Source organism: Megalops cyprinoides, chromosome 24, assembly GCF_013368585.1.
Source record: "Megalops cyprinoides isolate fMegCyp1 chromosome 24, fMegCyp1.pri, whole genome shotgun sequence".
Lineage (NCBI taxonomy): Eukaryota > Metazoa > Chordata > Actinopteri > Elopiformes > Megalopidae > Megalops > Megalops cyprinoides.
The window spans coordinates 15,016,489-15,039,555 of NC_050606.1; the positions used below are offsets into that span (position 1 = coordinate 15,016,489).

The window sequence follows — 23,067 nt, forward strand, 5'->3', positions numbered from 1 at the left end:
AAGTTGATAAAAACGTACAGGTTACATGTTAATAAAAAAAAAGACATTGCATGCACTTTTCTGAATAATAAGGTCTTTTTACACATCTGAATCAGCTGTCTGTAGATGGCTCATCTGAATATTGGGCGCAAACAATCATCGGTGAAATCATTCGGTGGTCAGTAGGACCAGTCTACCGTGACCGTGACCCAGAGCAAATGACCCCATAGCTGAGCAGAACTGCATCTCTGTCACATGCACGTCTATTCTTCAGTCTGTAAGCTCGCACATGCATGCGTACATGACATTTCTGAGATTGTGGATATCTAAGATAAAACATGTTATTTGCTTTCACGTGCTGGAAAAAGTCATCATTATGTTCATCTCATTACACAGATTCCACGACCCACTGCTTCGAGCTATGCATGATATAAGTTCAGTGCAGTGGCAAATAGTGAAAAAGACCAAAATTATACGCTTTTGAGTACATCAAGGACATTTACATATTGCGTACAATGAATGAAGGCTTTAAGTTCACAATATAGTTGAATTATCAGTGATCTGAAATCAGAATACAGGGCCGCTACCGCTGGTCCTCCTGTACGTTACGACGGACACCACGCTGAGGTAAGCCACGCCCTTCAGTATCATCAAGGTGTACGTGAGCGTCGCTAGGTACAGGCTCCGAGTTTGCTCAAAGGATCCTGCAAGTGGGAAAAAAGAAATTCGTTGTTTTTATTATAGTAACTGCAAAATATGCCCAATCGTGGGGCCAGTTGATCCCAAACTTTTCCTTTCCTCGTGGCCAAATGACATTAAGCGTACGCTTAAGGGAGCGCGCCTTATCCTGATCTCACAGTCATACATATTTTAAAGGACTAATTAATAAACCATCGGAACCCCCCCCCCCCCCCACTCCGCTTCTCGCTTCAGCTTTATGAGTTCGGAAGCATTGAAATGAACGAAAAATGCTACATGTTGCATGAAACAAACGTAAGTGATGCTGAAATCTGTAGCTCATAATTAAGATAGAACTTCGCTTTATTGATACGTTGAGACGTAATAATTTCAAGGTTTTTTTCTGGGATTTGTAAATTATCGCAATGGTTGTGCATCCTGATTTGGTTTCATGCTTATCCACGTGGCATTTTATTGTTTAAATTTGTTTTGGAATGAATATACAACAGGTGAATGCAACTCGGGCTACGAATATATCTACTTGGCAACGCATCCAACCATCAAAAAAATCTCAAAATATAATCACGCACAACACATAACAGCATTTTCTGAAACAGGCATTTCAACCGCCGAGGTGAACACAGGGTAGCAAAAACAGAAATGCAGACTAACCCTCTATGATCTTGAGTATCGGAGCTGGGTCTGTACCATTCGTGAGCGGCGGACATTTGGACTTCGGTGCAGCGTCAGGAACCTTCTCTGTAACATGAACAAACACACGAGATAATAATAATAGACGAGAAACAAACATTTCACACATCCTTTGTATGCCATAGGCCTACTTGTTGTTTTGGTGCTCAGCTATTAGTCGAACAATTACAATGTTCAACTCTGTTAGTATGGAGCACGTTAGTGTTGAGTCTATAGGGTTGTATCCAGAACAATATGGAGCGCCGTACCTTTCGGTATTTTTTTTTGAGTGGCATCCCCCGTCGCAATAGCTTCGTGCTCCACAGAACAAAAGTAGTTATTCTTTTCCACCTTGCTTGCATCTATTGTCATCATACTGGCGATGTAGTTCTCCCCCTGCTGTTCCACTTGTCCCACACTGTCCTTAACGGGGGTCTTCGTGCCGTCGCTAGCCTCCACGTCCCACTTGAATTTGAGTACTTTTGGAAACATGTCTCTGGCGAGACACACCAAGGTTTTCTTCCCATTGTTTTCCTTGGATGGTGGATAAGGAATCACATCTGGCCTGCGAACACTTTCGCCTGTCAAAGCAGATGAATTAGAATCAGGTTAGGCGTATTACATTGCTGTATATGTGTCTACGGATATTTTTCCTTTGGCGAACTGAAAGCGATAAAAATCACTGCCTCACGTTCACGAATATTATATAGACATGTTTTTATATATATAGACACATCGATTAAAATGCATTTGAGGACAAATGCCACACAGGTCTTGTCATAATAAATGGTAAGTGAAAACCCTAACAACTCTGAAATTGGACAAAAACAAATGTTTCAAAAGGTACCTGTTGTAGCTCATACTCTGTAGGCACTCCATTGAAGATGTTTGGGGAGGGGGGGATGTTCGGACTAAACATACTATATTAAATGCATTATTCTATTTTGTTTGACTCTGTGGTGCAATCATGAAGTGCAAATCGTTCAATCGTTCCAGATACTGTGCATTACTGTACGTCCAAAACAATGAAGATATCAATCTCTTCAAATATACAAGGTAATATTATATATATATAGGATCGTCCAGAAAATATTACTTTGTATATATGAACAGATTTAATATATTGCGCAGGGAAGCGAAAAACACTACAAAAAACTGTTTTATGATTTTATAAATAGTATGACCGCTATGTTTGTGCTACACATTCCAAAGTTGCACACTTTGCTTATAACAATTGGAGTATATACGAAGCAAAATAAAACAGGTTCTCTACAAACATGTACGTGTCGTTATTAAAGGCGCTTCATCTTAGTGTCTGAACTGAAGACTGCTTCGTATTTAGCGTCTAATCAAAAGATTTGTGTATTTTAAATTCCACAAACTCATCCTTTCAATGGTTAAGCCGTGTGCTGAGTAGCCTGCATTTTACTGCGACCAGTCACACTAGAATTACAAAATGGCCTTACCAGAAACGATTAACGTTGTTCCAGATCCAAATACTTTGGAGCCCCCCACAGCGGTGAACAAAATAACAAGAACTTGCGGCGGGATAAATTATTGTCCATTTTATGATAAAACGCTTTACAACACCAAAAGGTCAAAATTTCTGCTCTCGGATTTTAGCTGCTACGGGGTTTAAATTACCCAAAACTTAATCCGAATAGTCGAGTTGTTGGTACATATTCGACAAATTCAGCGATGCATTTCATTGATTCAAAATATTAATACACTCTTACGTACGCTCCTAAACTACAGCTCCTACGTAACAATGTCTGCAGATAAAATATTTGAAACTGAGTACGAAATTAAACGTTTTATAATCCACAAATACGATCTGAATATCTTACCTGATACTATAAGTCTTGTACCAGAACCAAATATTTTCTCCAAGCTACCCACAGTATAACGACACAAGGAAAAAACCCATTTCATACACTTTTTGTGACGATAAAACAATGAGCATGTTTCACTCGTGACTAAATAGTCACCTTCATCTCTCAGAATTATTGTGAACTCCATAGAATAAAAGGGATTTTTAGAAGTGAAAATCGAGGCAAAGACAAACGGTTGTGTTATTTAAGCCTTCAGAATGTGCGTGAACTGCGCAAAATGTTACTGCTTCAAAAATTATGATCCTCCTTACAAGATAATTCGATTCGCGACAAACTTTTGGGTTTTAATGACTAAAGAATCAGTCGTGAATTGAATCTTGTCTTCTTATCTTATCTTGTCAGGAGGATCTTAATTTTTTGAAACTGCAGAAAATTAAATATTAATAAGTAAAGAATGTAGACTAGTTCATTTTGGCCTAGTGCCACTTACAGTCACGCGTTGCGGTTACGGTTCTGAAGCATTTGCCTGCTTTCTTTTACTCTAGTGCAAATTATAATGACATTAACATGTATTTGCGAGACAACACAGTCCTTTGATCAGAAAAGAAAAAAAAACATCAGTTTTAACATTTTTATACAGAGCAGCCCCGTGCCTACCAAAAACAATTTCCCAGAACAAAAGCGAAAACTCATGTCGTATATTTTGCTTACAGGCAAACTGCAGCATCATATGCACTAGATATTGTATTGTTTAAAATTAATCTCTGGAATGGGTCAGATCAGTCTTGCCTCGTTAGTTACAATACGTCTGGAAAGCGGGATTATGCATTTTCATTTATTATTAATATTATTGATAATACTACTAAGTTATGCATTTGCGAATTCATACTACTGGCCCTACTATATCTGCTGATTTGTTAACCCTATTGCTACCATTTATTAGCAGGATTGTGCAATAATTTGAAAACTGAAATGAAGGTTAATTAGAGTCATTCAGTTCTGAATAACAACTACCACATGTTCGGTGCATACCAGTGAGTTACATATTTTACAAGATTGACTGGATCTATTAATTCACGACTGTATATATATTTATAAACGTACAAATGTATTATAATACATTAATAATATATGCTTCATTAATGTCGTATGTATAAAACACCCATCACGAAAATGTATCATGTTACAGCTGCGTTTTATTTAAGCAATTTCGCCTATTCACTTCGCCTTTTTGCGATTGTCCTAATTTGGAACTGGAACTTTGTGGTTGCGAGAGTGAAAAAATAGAGTGAAATCAACAAATGTCGTCTCTGTTTAGGTCTACGAAATGAAACATACTTACCACTGACGATAAGTTGGGTACCAGATCCAAAAACTTTAACATACCAACCACTACTATCCACGGCTATAAGGGGCTTTACAAAAAACTGCAGCGTTTATTAAACAGCTCCCTTCCCTTGCCATGTTTAAAAATAATACAACCATAGAATCACAACACATATAGCTTTCGTTCCAAATTACTTTTGTATGTTATATTCTCCATTCTGTAATTTCATAATAACTGCCTAACTACAAAATCGTCCCTGCTAAAAGCCGCGAGTTTCGTTCCGGAACCAAAGATTTTATAGGTATCACACACGCATCAAAACTCATACAATTAGTGAATATCGAAAACATAATTTAAATAAATACATGGCTATTACTAAAACGACCACTGCTTGTATAAAATGCAAATGTGCTTGCTAAAAAGACTATCTTTGCTCACAGTAAAGCACCCAATGTGTAGCAATATCTATTATATTTCCGAATCCAAAAAAAAGTAATTGAAGAATCTGTAGGCCTACTTTTTGCGGACACGAAAACAAGAACTGGATATCTTTCCCGATAAAACAAACGGCGTTCCAGACCTCAAGGTTTTCACCCTGTTTTTCACAGATCACAGCATGAACTGAAGGCAGTTTTGCATAATAAGATCATTGAGTCTGGTGACAATAAAGAGAAGTTATGGTTGGGTATGAATAAAACGAATAGGTTGGCTATCATCTAAAGCTGTGATGTAAAGCTATTGGTATCTCTGTTTTGAATCAGTGAGCATTGCATAAATATTTAAGGTACATGGATCATCTTACTTACCGCTGACAATGAGTTTGGTACCAGATCCAAAGACTTTATATACTGCACCCCCTGTTACCCACAGCCATCAGGGGCTTAACAAAAACAACCATGATATCTAACAGCAAAATGTCCCAAAAGTTTCCATTAGTGGCTACCAGGGGAAAAAAATTAGGCTGCACATGACATCGTGTTTGACTAAGAAATGAAACATACTTACCGCTGACAATAAGTTTGGTACCAGATCCAAAAACTTTAACATACCAACCACTACTATCCACGGCTATAAGGGGCTTTACAAAAAACTGCAGCGTTTATTAAACAGCTCCCTTCCCTTGCCATGTTTAAAAATAATACAATCATAGAATCACAACACATATAGCTTTCGTTCCAAATTACTTTTGTATGTTATATTCTCCATTCTGTAATTTCATAATAACTGCCTAACTACAAAATCGTCCCTGCTAAAAGCCGCGAGTTTCGTTCCGGAACCAAAGATTTTATAGGTATCACACACGCATCAAAACTCATACAATTAGTGAATATCGAAAACATAATTTAAATAAATACATGGCTATTACTAAAACGACCACTGCTTGTATAAAAATGCAAATGTGCTTGCTAAAAAGACTATCTTTGCTCACAGTAAAGCACCCAATGTGTAGCAATATCTATTATATTTCCGAATCCAAAAAAAAGTAATTGAAGAATCTGTAGGCCTACTTTTTGCAGACACGAAAACAAGAGCTGGATATCTTTCCCGATAAAACAAACGGCGTTCCAGACCTCAAGGTTTTCACCCTGTTTTTCACAGATCACAGCATGAACTGAAGGCAGTTTTGCATAATAAGATCATTGAGTCTGGTGACAATAAAGAGAAGTTATGGTTGGGTATGAATAAAACGAATAGGTTGGCTATCATCTAAAGCTGTGATGTAAAGCTATTGGTATCTCTGTTTTGAATCAGTGAGCATTGCATAAATATTTAAGGTACATGGATCATCTTACTTACCGCTGACAATGAGTTTGGTACCAGATCCAAAGACTTTATATTCTGCACCCCCTGTTACCCACAGCCATCAGGGGCTTAACAAAAACAACCATGATATCTAACAGCAAAATGTCCCAAAAGTTTCCATTAGTGGCTACCAGGGAAAAAATTAGGCTGCACATGACATCGTGTTTGACTAAGAAATGAAACATACTTACCGCTGACAATAAGTTTGGTACCAGATCCAAAAACTTTAATCCATGCACCACTGCTATCCACAGTAATGAGTAGCTTTACAGAAACCCCCCGTTTATCAAACAGCCCGTTTGACGTTTCACAGCACGCATAAATTGCTAAAGAATGGCAGCAAGAGCGGTCCGAAATAATTCGGGTATAGCTGATTTTAGTACAGTAAAGCTGTATAACTCGACCTAACATCATGTCCGTTTCATCTTAAATTATCAAGCGGTGCCTGTAACAGTAAACTTCATCCCGGATCCAAAAACATAAAATGTTGACGCGTAAGAGGTATCGTAAGAGATATTTGCTGGTTCGAGACTTAATGCTTACTGGGCCGATTCTCATCTGCGGCTCTACTTGTATTCTTCTGAACAAACTAATTTTACCAGAATATCGCTGTTTATGTGATGTCTGTTTGCTAGCATAATACACAATAAATACTGCAGACTTTCGTTTAATATAAATTGTGTGAGTTTGAGATCGCTTGCGATCTAAAGCATGTCGTATCATCTTAAATATAGGCTACAATTTGTTAACGATATCTAAAATTGATTATAATGACCTACCTGTTACAATGAGTTTAGTTCCAGATCCGAACACTTTTGAGCCATCCCACAGGCATTAAGGCTCATACAATAACCCCATCTCATACATCACGCGAAAACGTTTGTAGGCTAACTATAATTTAAGCAAATGCATGACTTCTACTTGTTCAAATATGGAGATGTACTTGATTAAAAGGCTGGCCATGTTCGTTGCCAAAAAAACCCCTTTCCGTGACATTGATTTTGTGTCTGAATCAAAAGCACAATTTCTTCACGTGGAACACGTTACTTATCACTGACAATAAGACTGAAAAAAAAGTTGCACCGTTATCCACAGCGTTTATTAAACACACAGCTGTGTTAAACGTTAAACGTACTTACCACCGACAACAAGTTTGGTACCAGATCCAAAAACTTTAACCCGTCCTGCTACCCACAGCTATACTGGGCTTTGCAGAAACAGCACAGTTTCACAGCTTGACTTACCACCCTCAAAAATAATACATTTTCCCATCCGCAACACACATAAAGTGCATTCCGAATCTCTTTTGTATGTTACGTTCGCATTTTGTAATTTTTACAATGTGCAACTGCTGCAGAATTGTGACAAGAGTGATTCGAAATAACCTGCATATAATTGTCGTTCCAAAAAAACTTCCAAATAGCATTATTGATTTTTAATGTTAATATATTAAACTTACTTGTTACAATAAGCTTTGTTCCGGATCCAAAAACCTTAAACGCATAACTACCAGAGGTATCCACAGCTATCAAAACCCATACAATAACCAAGTCTCTTCAATGACTAATAGCTTGTACCGTTATATAAACCCACTTATAAGTAGAACTATTTCTCTGTAATATATACCGCGTGTGCAAATACATCAACCATGGATAATGTTATTCGCCACTGTCAATAGCAGTGGAAACAACTTAAAAACCATCTACTACCGGTTACTCATATTTAAGAGAAGCTTCGAAAATATCAGTGTTCATCATTTAAGTGTCATTCAGCTGTTTAAATAAAAATAAAATCAAATCATAACACAGATTCATCATATTCAGGCTTCTTTTGTATGTTGGCTTCATTCTGATATCACCATTATAGAGACAACAGAACTGAGCTAATGTTAATCTTAGCTCTGAATCAAGTATTCAAGCTATTTCTACTCATTCTGGTAATATTCAGTTGCCAAAGAGTGGTCCAAAATTATGTATAATTAATTATGTAATTATGTAATTGTGTAAAAGTCCAGAGAACAATAATGATGACATACCTGTAATAAGAAGCTTTGCCCCAGATCCAAATAGTAACTCTCAGGTAGAAATATAAGTCCTTCATCATCATTTTGTGCTATGGCTCCACATCACTTTGTGCTATCATCATGTGGTGGTAAGGTTATACCATTATAATCATAATCATGAGTATAACCATCATCCCAGTACTATATATACTTTTGCAAGTACAGAAGGCTGAGTCTGAGCCCTGAGGTGTCTTGTGTGACTGTAGTTGTGAGCAATATGATGACAGCACTGCAATCCCTATCTCAAATTTTCTGCACATCGCGATATTCATCTCACCATAACATAATCAGGTAGGGGAGAAGGACCACATTCCACGCCGTACGTACCTGTGACTATGAGTTTTGTCCCGGACCCGAACTGCTTGCCGTACCCCCACCATGGTGCATGCACGAACAAAAACTGAAGTCAAAAAGCAGCTGGGTTTTTAAAAAAATGCGCACCTCACCCCCAGTGTCACTGTCTCTCATTTATTTGTAACAGCCAACCCTGTTCCTTTCCCAAACACTCCTAAATGATCGATCTCCCCTCTCACATATCTTTTATCTGTATGCATCTGACATGCTTACATGCCATGGATCTGCACTAAGACGTATATATATATACCTCTTAGTGGAGAGAGAGAGAGAGAGAGAGAGAGAGGGAGAGAGAGAGTTTATATTACTTGTCACATATACTTCGTAAACATTCCCAAATTTGTGTCATTTGACTTGTAACATCAGGAGTACCTCATTTTTGCATAAGTGATGGATCTCTCCTCCACAGGGGGGGTTTTCATGTGGAACGATGTAACACTGATGTTACAGCTTAAGTGATGTGATAAAATTTAAGAACGATTACAAACAAACCATAATCATATATAGAAATCAGTGATGCAATATGTATGCACTGTGAATGTTAGCAGCACCCTGCTCTCCTAGTTTGGTAGCCTCCATTACTGAAGTCTTTGTCTACCCCTTTGCCTCTGTGATGATACATGATAGAATGATTGTCATAGAATAACCAGCCCTGATTTCTTTTAAGACAGATTTTGAATTAATTCTGTGAAAGTGTAACTAATGTTGTATCTTAATCTAATGTTGTAACTGAATTGATGAGGCAAGAGCTATTATGAGAGTTGTGTCATGCAGGCTTATTTTATTATAATGATGGCAATAAAACCATTATTAATGATATATTAAGCAAAATTTAGCCTGTGGACATACAAATTATATGTACACTCATACGACAGATAATTTTGAGCCATTTATAATAAGCGATTTATTGACTAATGCATCATCTTATTTAGCAAATGCAGAATACATTTGTATCCTACAATGTAGAATACAGTTCATCGACAATTAATTGACAGCATAATGAACCATAATTGTACAAAATGACATAGTTATATCTAGAAAATATGTTGGTAAATTCTGTGGAAGATGTTGGTTAATACAGATTAGGATGTCACAAGGGGATTGTGGTCTTCAACTAATCATATGGTTAAGGAGCAGGACTCGTAACCGAAAGGTTGCCGGTTCGATCCCTGCTGGGACACTGCTGCTGTACCCTTGGGCAAGGTACTTAACCCACAATTGCCTCAGCTGTATAAATGGATAACATTGTAAAGAACTGTAACCTACGTAAGTCACTTTGGATAAAAGCATCTGCCAAATGAATAAATGTAAATCTATTCAGATGTATATAAGGTGCTGCCATTGTCAGGGAAACAACATTGCTGTGTTTTTTTCCTATGAGAAAGTGTAATGCAGGTGGTACCGATGTTTATGTATAGTGGTCTATGGTGTCTGTATCACTGTGCTGTAACCCAGGAGGCACAGTAATAGGTGGCAGCATGGACCGGTTTGACCGAGGATATTATCAGATTGTACAGATCCTTTGACTTCTCTCCAGAGAAGTCGTCTTTTTGTGGGTGGTCAGAATCAGGGGCTGCGCTACCACCATAGCTGATGTAGAGCACTCTTTTGAAAGGTTCGCCCTCTTTCTTCTGGTACCAGTGGACGTAGTCACCCGAGCTCAGGCCAGTAGCTTTGCAGCCCAGTGTTACACTTTTGCTTGGTCTCTTTGTCCTTGACATTTCCTCGTCATGCAGTGATACTTGGGTGTCAGCCACTGAAGTCAGAAGAGAAGCAAGAGAGGATGCATGTGATCCCATAGTGCTGCACTCACTCACCTGCACGTTTCATTAACTACACATGACATTACATGCATTCAGCAGACGCTCTTATCCAGAGCAACTTTCAGCACAAGGGAACATTAGTGTATCCATTCAAGTTAAGTTAAATGAGCAACAGCATCAGACCAGGCTAACAACACTGCCAGTGAGTGTGAGCATAACACCATTCAAGCCCTACCACAAGATAACTTGTGATCTGACTAGGCGATGGAAGCCAACTATACTATGGTACATCAATCACTGGAACACACGCTCACTTACCTAGAAAAACAGAATAAAGAATGATGCCAGACCGCAGGAACATCTTTGCTCTGCGTACCCCCAGGGCAGCGTACAGTATATGCTGTGTGGATGACCTGAGGTAGAGCGTAAGGGAGGAATTGCCTGTGATGTGGTAACCAATCATAGAGCAGCTGGGTGTGCTGCAGCTCTTTAAGTCTGCAGAACCAGTGAAGTTGAAGCTGGTGAGGGACAAGCAGCAAAAACATGGAGCGAGCTTTCAAAAATGCTGCGCTACTTTACATTTTTTAAATTATTAATGTGCTTCACAGGTGCTGTTCCCCAGACCAGTTTATACAGCTGTGTTTTACATATTATCAGTTTATAGATCTTGCATTTCTTTGCTCACTTTGCTCAAAGGGACAGAAAATATGCACTTCTTTAAAAAGCAATGATGCTACAACCTTCATTAGGGATTATTTGACAGGGCACAAAGAGGAAGAGTCCCCTTTGAGTAAACAACAGAAGGTGGCTCACTGTTTTACTCTGGGATAATGAGGATCCACAAATAGAGGGTGACTTACATTTGAAATATTACTAATTTATGTAACTGGATATGCACTGTTAAGAACCTTCAGTTCTTAACAGTGCAACAACATCAGTGCTCCTCTTGGACGTGAATCAAAAATCTTTTAGTTAAAATCCGAACTTCTGAACTACTGAACCACACTGCTGCTCATCGCCTTGTTTTAAAACGTGCTTTAAAATGTGTTATCTTTCCACATTTGAATATCAAAAGGAGCTTAATTTGTTTTTAATCCTTGGATGGATGTAATAAGTTCTGTGAAAACCAGGCTGGCAGTAAGAAGCAGCACTCATAACTGAAAGGTTGCTGCTTCAATATCTCCGCTGGGGCACTGCTGCTGTACCCTTGGCCAAAGTACTCAACCCATAGTTGCCTCAGCAAAAATCCAGCTGTGTAACTGGATAACATGTAAAAATTATAACCTGTGTAAGTTGCTTAGGATAAGAGCATCTGCTAAATGACAGCAATGTGAAAAAAATTCCACCAAAAGGTGTTTTGGAGTTGTCATTATACACTAGGAAGATGGCATCTTCTGCTTGTATTGAAATGATCTAATCAGTCACTTTCTCTAGGTTTTGATATTTCCAGTGAAGGTACACCAAGTGCCCTTTAAATTTGTTTGCTGCCATTATAGTCTTACTGTTTTGATGTGATACCAGTCACACAAAGCAGTGGATAAATATGCATTAATATGAAACAGAACTGAAGGGAGGGGAAGAGTAATGAATATCATCAGATATTTATTGGTATTTATTATGAGCAGGTGGTGTCAAACTGCATTCAAATTCTCAACCAGTGAAATTTCCAGGTACAGCGGCATTGTGGTTACTGGTCTAGACTTAAAGCTTCAGTTCAACAAGGTAGAAGTTGTTCCTGGGGTTATGGTACAGGCTGTACATGACCTGTGTGTCACTGTGGGACTCATAGCAGGCACAGTAATACGTGGCAGAATGGTAGCTTTTCACTGCCTTGATTCGCAGAAACGAAGTGTCAGCCCCCTGTTGCATTGATGTGAATTCCTCAAAACCTGGATCATTATTTCTGACGCCGCTGGAGACCACCATGTAAAACAATTGTTTAAAGGGCTCTCCATCTTTTTTCTGGTACCAGTGGATGTAGGTTGGTATCACTCCTTTGGCTATGCAGCTGATTAGGGCCATTTTTCCCTCATTTTTGATTGTTACCATGGATTCCTGGTGAAGCTCCACTGTAGCCACTGCCACTGAAATGAAGAAAAGGGAAAAGCACATGAGATTTAGCTGTAGGATCACAAAATACACCCGAATTTGCTACACGAAGGAACCTGTATCCAAAAGGAACAATTAAAATACAACAATCTTATGGGAGCTCTGATCTTCTTACCTACATAAAAGGAGAAAATAACAGACAAAGGACCCAGACACATGGCTGTGATGTGTGATCTCTATCTCTGTTCACTCAGGGTTGAGTGTGGGTGTGTGTAATGTGAGGAGGCTTTGACTCTCAACAGGAAGTGAATGTTGTGGGTTGACCAATCACAGAGCAGCAGATGGTTGTGCTGTGGTTCTTCACACTATTTTCCTCTTTAAGCACCCTCTGTCTCTCCACACTGGGACCACTGGAGTCAGAGCTGAGAAGAGCTAAAGAATCAGTCATTTTCAGGAAACCAAGGTGAGCTGTAGAAGACCAGGGAAGGACAAAAAGTGGTTTGCTCTGAAACTTTTGTTTTTCAGTTGGGGTATTTTTTGACTATAATATTGACTAAAATCTCACTGAATAAATTACAGTTTACCAAGCTGTCAATGTGGTTGGTCGTATGCACTCTGGCATGCTGAAATGCTAAAGAACAACCTTAGACTAGCTTGTTCTCAGTGTTTGGTCCAATGTATTATCTTTTTTTTTTTTTTTTTTTTTTAGAAAAGATAATGTTAATGACACTGTTATGGAGCACCAATAAATATTGGTAACCATATTATATGGCTAACCATATTATATGGTGTTTGCAATTCGTGACATTTATAATTTTGGGCTACAAGTGGATTTGAATAAAACCAGTAAATTTTAGATATATGCTAACTGGTATTAAGCATGATTGTTTCATCAAGACTGCGACTTGATTAGTTTAAAATGAGATTATTTGTCATAGAAATATTAACAGATGGTTTCAGTGTCACAGGGGCATACAAGTCTCCTTCTGCATTGATATATTTAATTATTCAATGGGAAAATGATATAGGCTGTTGAAGTAGTTGAGCTACCAACAGAATTACACAACTCTGCCTTTTGTGAGATGATACTACATTTTCATTAAAAAATAATAAGTTAATTCAAGGGCTTAATCCTCAAATGAAGCATCTATGTTTCTTCAACACTTAATCAACACCACAAGTCTGACAGACTCCAAAATAACTGGAACATGTTATGAAAGATTAAAATCACATCTAACTCCTAGTTACATTTGTTGTTCAATGAAAATTGCATAGGTCTAGTGCCCTACCAAGATAACTATAAGATAAGATTGCCACTGTGGGCAGAAATAAATGCACTGGCCCCAGGCAGCTTTCTGAATCTGAATCTGAAGGCAAAATCTGAAATGTCATAAATAAAGACATAGATAAATGTGTGAGTGAGTAAGTAATTAATGAAATGAATAAATACACATCCTGTGTGGTAGATGTGTGTCATGAGGTCAGGGTACATTCTGTATTATAAAATGTCATCTTATTATATACTATTATTCAATAAACAGCATTTTACCTTATAAATCTGTAACAAAAGCATGAGAGATCAGTGTCAGCATGCAGATAGTCAGCTGAAACTATCACTAATGTCCACCCATTTGCCTCTTAAAGTATAAGTCTTCCAGTGAATGATGATTAACTAGAAATGATATCACATATTTGTAAAATACAGTGCTGAAAGTCCTGAAACAAAGTATGTTCAGATTTTTCTGTAGTATGCTGTCTAGTAGTCTCTTCTAGTCATGGCAAAAGAAACTATTTTAATAAACTATTGGCCATGGTGCACTTGAGGTTTTGAAAAAAAATATTCTGATGATATGTTGCTGATCATTGTCAGCTCTTTATCATTAACTTCAGCACTTCTCATTTTTGTTAATGAATGACAGTCATTTGTATTAAATGCATTGTTAAAATCTTTAAAAAAATGAAATGTGGCTTTGTTTAATATGTATTGATTTGCACTGCGATACAGCAAATATAATTATATGATCTGAGTATGAATATGAAAGACATTTGCAAATATCAGTGAAGGATTTAAGTCACTAATTATATATAAGGATATCAAGGTCATTGTAGTGTTCCTAGAATAAAAGACTCTAAACATGATTCAGGTAAGCTCAGGCACAGTGTTTTCCAGGAAATAAATAATACTTTGTGTTGTCTGTTTGTGATTCTATGAAAGACCAGGAGGCAGGTGTTGTTTTTGTACGGTGGTCTATGGTGTCTGTATCACTGTGCTCTATCCCAGCAGGCACAGTAATAGGTGGCGGCATGGACAGGTTTTACAGATGCAATTGTTAGCTTGTACAAATCCTTTGATTTCTCAGCAGAAAAGTCGTCTTTTTGTGGATGATCGGTATCGCGGGTTACACCTCCATTATCATAGCTGATATAAAGCACCCTTTTGAAAGGTTCCTCTTCTTTCTTCTGGTACCAGTGGACATAGTCACCTGACACCAAGCCAGTGGCTTCACATTCAATGACGACTCTTTTGCCTGGAGTTTTAGCCCAGGATATTCTTGCCTGGTGCAATGCCCTCTGTGCTTCAGCCACTGGAATCAGGAGAGAAGTAGAGAGGATGCTTATTAACAAATACTGCCCTCAGTCACCAGCACAGTAATCAAGTTAACGTATACATACCCAGAAAAAATGAAAAGAGAATGACACCAGACCCCAGGAACATCTTTCCTCTGGCTGTGAGATTTTGTGCGCTCTATGCCCTCAGGGTAGTATGTGTTCTCGGAGGAGGAAGTGCCTATGATGAATGAACCAATCACAGAGAGGATGGGTTTGCTATAGTTCTGAAGAGCTATAAGTAGTGTCTGTCTCAGTGGGACCAGGAACATCTGAGTTGATGAGGGGCCAGTTGTAAAATCACAGATTGTGCTCACAAAGAGTTGGCATTATATACTTTAAATAATTAATTTACTTTGTAAATGCTCTTTGCATAGGTCCATGGGTCCATTATTTATATATTATCTTTATATAGGTGGTGTGTTCACCTCAACCTAACCCCTGTTTTTCTTCAGATAGAAAGCTCCAGTAACCTTTAAATAATACAATTGAAACTTACTGTAAATCTCATCATTCTAATGTGACACCAGTTACAAGAAGCAGTGGATGAATATGTGTTCAGATTAAGCAGGACCAAAGAGGGGAAGAGTCATAAAGATATCATTGTCAATGATATTGTGCAGGCTCTATATGGGTTTCATATATCCGTGGGACTCATAGCAGGTACAGAAATATGTGTCCCACAAACTTGGCTGAAAATATCACCAGAGCCTCTGCCCACCCACCACAATGGCTGCTAAATAACCAGCAATGACTTGATTTCATCATGTGAAAATATTAATAAATGACATTATTTCTTGATAAAATATCTACATTTACATTTACATTTATTCATTTAGCAGACACTTTTATCCAAAGCGACATACAAAAGTGCATATAGTGGGCAAACACGCACAGGCGCAAGGGCAAGATGTGTACAGGTCATACAAAGCAGATAGTGCTGAAGCTGAGCACAAGGTCAGTGTAGCGAGACAGAGCTAATCTGATCTAGGGGTACATATATCAAATACAATCATATATATCGAATACAAAGTAAATGTATTTGTTAAGGCTTCATTAATTTGTAATATTCTGCAGGAATTATAAATGGATGTGACATCTTTAGAAAATAGGGAAGGTGGGAAGGTGTTAAATATATAGGTAAATGCATATTATGATGGCATAGGTGCGTGGCCGTTTTTAGAGAATCAGTGAGTGAAATTAAAATTTGTCTTTTCATTTTGTACTTGGAATTTGTAAGGCACTCAGGCTCAGTGCTACAGGATCCCAGCAGGAATTTAACAGCAGAGGTATGCAATAAGCCTACCCAATCAGATACCCCCAATAGGGGAAAAAAGGTGTTCAACTGTCATATGACTCCAGTGATGCTGCCAAAGACCCCATAAAACAGTTCAGACAATGCAATTTCTGAGAAGCCCTAATTGTGGTCTGTGTTTGTGATTACACAAGAACAGTGATGCAGGTGGTGCTGGTGTTTTTGTACAGTGGTCGATGGCATCTGTATCGCTGTGGTATTCCCAGCAGGCACAGTAATAGGTGGCAGAATGGACTGGTTTCACAGATGCAATTGTTAGCTTGTAAAGGTCGTTTGATTTCTCAGCAAAAAAGTCGTCTTTTTGTGGATGATCGGTATCGCGGGTTACACCTCCATTATCATAGCTGATATAAAGCACCCTTTTGAAAGGTTCCCCTTCTTTCTTCTGGTACCAGTGGACGTAGTCACCTTGCCTCAGGCCAGTAGCTTTACAATCAAAAAATACACTTTTGCCTGGACTTTTAGCCCAGGATATTCTTGCCTGGTGCAATGTCCTCTGTGCTTCAGCCACTAAAATCAAGAGAGAAGTAGAGAGAATGTTTATTAATAAGTATTACTGCCCTCAGTCAGAAGTTACAGTCACAGTAAGCAAGTAAACACATACCTAGAAAAAGTGAAAACAGAATGATACCAGCCCCCAGGAACATCTTTCCTCTGGCTGTGAGATTTGTGCAATGTGTGCAGACAGGGCAGCTTGTATCCTGTGATGGTAATAAGAACACAAAGAGGAAGTGCCTGAGAAGAGCTAACCAATCAGAGGGAGACTGGGTTTGCTGTAGTTCATTGGGTTCATAAATAACATCTGTCTCAGTGGGACTTGCAAAATTTTAGCTGATGAGATCATCGCTGTATATCTTAGAATGAGCTCACAAACAGTTAAATTAGCAGCATATAACAGCATTATATTTACACTTTAAATCATTAATTTACTGCAGTAATACTTTTATAAAGGGTTATTCCATTACTTACATATTATCCTGCCATACAGCTGTGCGTGTACTGATCCAAGTCAGGTTAAGTACTTTATCCAAAAACAGTGTCCACCTTGACATGATCCTACAACTTTTTGGACACAAGCCTGGTTTCAAAAAAGCTGTGTTGCATTATCACCCACTTTAACTCCTTTTGAAAATGAACAAAGGGAATTTCTTTGAAAAATGATCACCTGTTCACCCCGGCATAATGGTTTAATAGCTATATATTAGGTGGAGATCCTTGGGAATGTGTCTACCTTCAGAGGCCTAACCTAGAAACTCCTGACGTGCTAAGCCACATATTTTTCCTGTTTGTGCTTTCCTTTCAGATAGGACGCCTTTGTTTGTCCATCAAATAACGTAACTGCAGTTTACTTTTAAATCTCACTTTTATAATGTGGCATTAGTCACAAGAAACTGTGGAGGAATATATGGCCGTGTGAAGAATAATTGGGAGGAAGGAAGCAGTAGGAAGTTCATTAATATCATTAATTGCACTGGAAAGGGGTTTATTGTCACCTGTGGATCGTACTCTCAGACTGCTGTCATCCTCTCAGCCAGTCCTGATCCACAGACATTTTGATTTCTGGTTTATAGAGTCAAAGCTTCAGTTAAATGTCATGCAGGTTGTTCCTGCTGTTATAGTGAAGACTCTGCATGTGCTTTTTACCACTATGGTTCTCATAATAGGCACAGCTACAGACAGGTGTCTGATAAATTTGGTTGAATCCATTACCAGTGCCTTTGGCCACCCATTTGCCTCTGAAATCAAAAGCCACAGAACGGCTGTTGAACAGCCAGCAATCATTTTCCTGTACAAGAAGGTTTGGATATACTCTGCAAAAATATATAAATTATATAATTTATTAAAGAAATACCATTTTGAAAGGTTCCCAGTAGGGTATTTATTTTTGCAGTAGTGAGTAGACTCATTCTAGTCCCCTAATGACAATTAAAATACTATTGATTTTGATACTGGTTTTGAGCATTATCAACCATTTGTCATTAGATACTTTCATTATAACAGCATTCAGTGATGTATGACTGCATTTTATATTTTAAAAAATAAATTTGCCTTTATTTAGGATTCATTAATTTGTACTTTACTGAATTACCTATTATACTTATTAATCACTAAGATATGGTTAGCTATCAGGAACGTGTTAAAGATGTAGTAGAATGCAAATTATGATTGAAAAAATCTTTTTAATTTTATTGAAAAAGTAAGGCAAATGTTGCAATGTTGGTGGATCAGTACAGGTAGAAAACAGCAGAAGTATGCAAGTATGAAATTCAAGCCTACCCTTCTAATGTCTGCCCAATCACAATGTGGGAACCAGTTGAACCAGATCAGATTCCCCCATTGGGGCAAAAAAAGTGTTCAGCTGTCAAAGGACGCCAGCGATGTTACTAAACACCCAAACACAGCTCAGAGAATGTGGTTTCCAGGTAAAACTGTGATCTGTAGTCTGTGTTAAACAGTGGTGGTGGGTGATGCAGATGGTGCTTGTGTTTTTGTACAGTGGTCTATAACGCCTGTATCACTGTGTATCCCACACAGCGCAATAGTAGGTCGCGACATGGACCTCTTTTACGAAGGAGATCTTCAGCTTGTAGAAATTGTTTGACCTCTCAGCAGAAAAGTCATCTTTTTGTGGATGAGAGGAATCAGAGCTTACGCTTGTACCAGCATGGTTGATATACAGAACCCCTTTGAAAGGTTCTCCTTCTTTCTTCTGGTACCAGTGGACAAAGTTTGTTGAGGCTAAGCCACTAACTTCACAGCTGAAGATGACACTTTTTCCTGTGCTTTTTGTCACTGACATTTTGTCCTGCTGCAATGTCAATGTCTCTGCCACTGTAGACAAAAAAAAAAGAATGAGAGAAGGTGTACATTAATCCATATGTGAACACTTAATCACCCACACATTCATCTGGAAGAACTTCACATACCTAGAAAAAGTGACAACAGAATGATACCAGCCCCCAGCAACATCTTTCCTCTGGCTGTGAGATTTGTGCACTGTGTGTCCCTCAGGGTAGTATGTGTTCTGTGAGGATGAATTGACACAGCACAAACAGGAAGTGCCTGTGATGAGTGAACCAATCACAGAGAGTCTGGGTCTGCTGTAGTTATTTTGAGCCATAAAGAGCTATCTGCCTCAAGGAGACCAGGGAAGTTTTAGCTGGGGAGGGATAAGCAATTGTTATTTTAAGACATTATTGAGATGACTTCATAAACCTTTTTGACTTATGTATTTGTTTTGCAGGAAATTTATGTAGCTTATATTTGACCAACTATAGCCTTAAATAGCTGCATATGCCCTGGAGAAATTCAGGTAAAGTGATTTGCTTTCATGACCTTTTCAGACATGATCCTATACTTTGAATACAACCGCTCTACAATTACCCAGTAGCATTCGTTTTGTAGTTTTGTGCAGTTATTGTATTTATGTGACTTTTGCTATTCAACCCTATATAACTCTATCTTATTTAGAGGGGTGTAATATAATGTTTAACATTCTCTTGGAGAAGGTAATAGATGTAAGACAACAGAACGATGAGAATATATTTGCCCCTTACAACTTAAATGTGTAAATTTGCACACATTGGGCATTACAGGCAACTACAGAAAGCATACATAAAACATGCATAAGTGTATTATTATTTTATTATGTGGGAGCAATGTGATATAGTGGTACAAAGGAGGAATTGTAACCAAAGGATGGCTGGTCCAATTCCCCACTGGGGCACTTTTGTTGTACCTTTGGGCAAGGTACTTAACACACAGTAAATATCCAGTTGTATAAATGGATGAAATTATAACCTACATGTATGTAAGTTGCTCTGGATAAGAGCATTGGTTAAATGACAATATGTAAAGTAATAATGTGTTGTACATCACGCACCATATATTCCTGGAAAAAAAACATAAAGTTGAAGATTGCTTTTGATTGTATGAAACACAGTGATGCAGGTGCTGGGGTTTTTGTATAGTGGTCTGTTGCTTCTGTATCACTGTGGGTATCCCAGGCGGCACAGTAATAGGTCGCGGCATGAATCGGTTTTACTGAGTCAATCTTCAGCTTGAATGAATCTTTCATCACAGTGAAGTCATCTTTCTGTGGATGGTCATTATCAGGGCTTACAGTCTTATCATCATATTTGATATAGAGCAGCCGTTTGAAAGGTTCCCCTTCTTTCTTCTGGTACCAGTGGATGTAGTTGCCTGAGCTCACTCCATTTGCCGTACAGCTGAAAATGGCACGTTTTCCTACGCTTTTTGTGAATGAAATTTTGTCCTGTGTTATTGTCACTTGCGTCTTTGCCACTGTAGACAAAAAAGAGAAGGAGAGAAGATGTACATTAATCCATAGGTCAACACTTAATCACCCACACATTCATCTGGAACAACTTCACATACCTAGAAAAACTGACAACAGAATGATACCAGCCCCCAGCAACATCTTTCCTCTTGCTGTGAGATTTGTGCACTGTGTGTCCGAAGGACAACATGTGTTTTGTGAGGATGATTTGACAGAGCAGAAAGAGGAGGTGCCTGTGGTGAGTGAACCAATCACAGAGAGTCTGGGTGTGCTGTAGTTCTCTAGGTCCATAAATACACTAGCGTCTGTCTCAATGAGATGAGGGAGGTTTTAACTGGAGAGGGACGAGCTGTAATTGCCTGTAAAAGTTTTCAAAAATATTTTCTTCACATACTTCTCTCGTAAACAAAAAAAAAAAAAAACAGAATATAAATGTGTTTCTGGGCCAACTGCAGTAGTCATGGTAGGGGATTAAAGTGTGACTTTGGACTGGTGAGCTCTTTCAGAGCTGACATCCGTGTTGCTACAAGGAACACACTCGTAAAATAGTCAGATTTTTGCACACGTTCAAAACTCATTCTTTTTTCGGTGCAAATCCAACACCTGACATCATTCTGACATCAGTGCAAAAATATTGGGGTGAGATGAAAAAAAAAATCTTAAATTTGTCAAAATAGTAAGAATATATTGAATTTTCCATGCCACTTTAAAATGTTTTTCAGAGTAGACAGGAACAGGTACATGAGCTGTGATGCAACATGACATTCTAAAATAAAGGCAGGAGCTGAAAAAAAGTCCTGAAAGACAAAATGTTGTGTTTTTGGCAGATTTGTCATGTGGAATACCACCTGAGGTGAAAGACTGAGCTGTGAAATATAAAACAATTTATCAAAATTAACATCATAATTAACATCATGTGTATAAAATAAGTATGCTTCCATTACATCAGTCCCAGATGACAGAATAGAACACGTATGATTATTAATGGATGCATTAATTTATTCACTTATTTGGTAGAGATTCATATCAAGGGTTACCTAAAATGAAATCAAAATGACCCTGTAAATTTCAATTTGTTAATTGTTTACTGGTGCTATGATTAAACTGGAGTCTGTGTCAGCTCTACAACAAGTAAAAATGCAGGTGGTGCTGAGGTTTTTATACAGCGGTCTATAACGTCTGTATCGCTGTGGTAATACCAGGCGGCACAGTAATAGGTCGCGGCATGTTCTGCCTTTATTCTGTTGATCTTCAGCTTGAATGAGTCTTTCCCCACAGTAAAGTCATTTTTTTGTGGATGGTCATTATCAGGGCTTACAGTCTTATCATCATATTTGATATAAAGCAGCCGTTTGAAAGGTTTCCCTTCTTCCTTCTGGTACCAGTGGATGTAGTCACCCGAGCTGAGGCCGGTAGCTGTACAGCCAAAGATGACACTTTTTCCTACACTTTTTGTCAAAGAAATTTTATCCTGCTGTATTGTCACCTGTGACTGCCACTGTAGACAAAAAAAAAAAAGAATGAGAGAAGGTGTACATTAATCCATAGGCCAACACTTAATCACCCACACATTCATCTGGAAGAGCTTCACATACCTAGAAAAAGTGACAACAGAATGATACCAGCCCCCAGCAACATCTTTCCTCTGGCTGTGAGATTTGTGCACTGTGGTCCCTCACGGTAGTATGTGCTCTGTGAGGATGATTTGACAGAGCAGAAAGAGGAGGTGCCTGTGGTGAGTGAACCAATCACAGAGAGTCTGGGTGTGCTGTAGTTCTCTAGGTCCATAAATACACTAGCGTCTGTCTCAACGAGATGAGGGAGGTTTTAACTGGAGAGGGACAAGCTGTAATTGCCTGTAAAAGTTTTCAAAAATATTTTCTTCACATACTTCTCTCGTAAAAAAAAAAAAAAAAAAAAAAACAGAATATAAATGTGTTTCTGGGCCAACTGCAGTAGTCATGGTAGGGGATTAAAGTGTGACTTTGGACTGGTGAGCTCTTTCAGAGCTGACATCCATGTTGCTACTAGGAGCACACTCGTAATATAGTCAGATTGTTGCACACGTTCAAAACTCTTTCTTTTTTTGGTGCAAATCCAACACCTGACATTATTCTGACATCAGTGCAAAAATATTGGGGTGAGATGAAAAAAAAAAATCTTAATTTTGTCAAAATAGTAAGAATATATTGAATTTTCCATGCCACTTTAGAATGTTTTTCAGAGTAGACAGGAACAGGTACATGAACTGTGATGCAACATGACATTCTAAAATAAAGGCAAGAGCTGAAAAAAAAGTCCTGAAAGA

The 23,067-nt window shown here is 38.3% G+C and overlaps 1 protein-coding gene across 1 annotated transcript; it reads right to left on the reverse strand.

Annotated features, from left to right (window-relative positions):
* Window positions 1-54: 54 nt before the first annotated feature.
* LOC118771562 (immunoglobulin lambda-like polypeptide 1) lies at window positions 55-7,143 on the reverse strand (the record flags this gene model as incomplete). The annotated part of the gene is made up of 4 exons (XM_036519570.1): window positions 55-683; window positions 1,330-1,416; window positions 1,617-1,928; window positions 7,089-7,143. Coding segments are annotated over 4 exons (591 nt in total), but the record flags the coding sequence as incomplete, so codon positions are not given.
* Window positions 7,144-23,067: the final 15,924 nt, after the last annotated feature.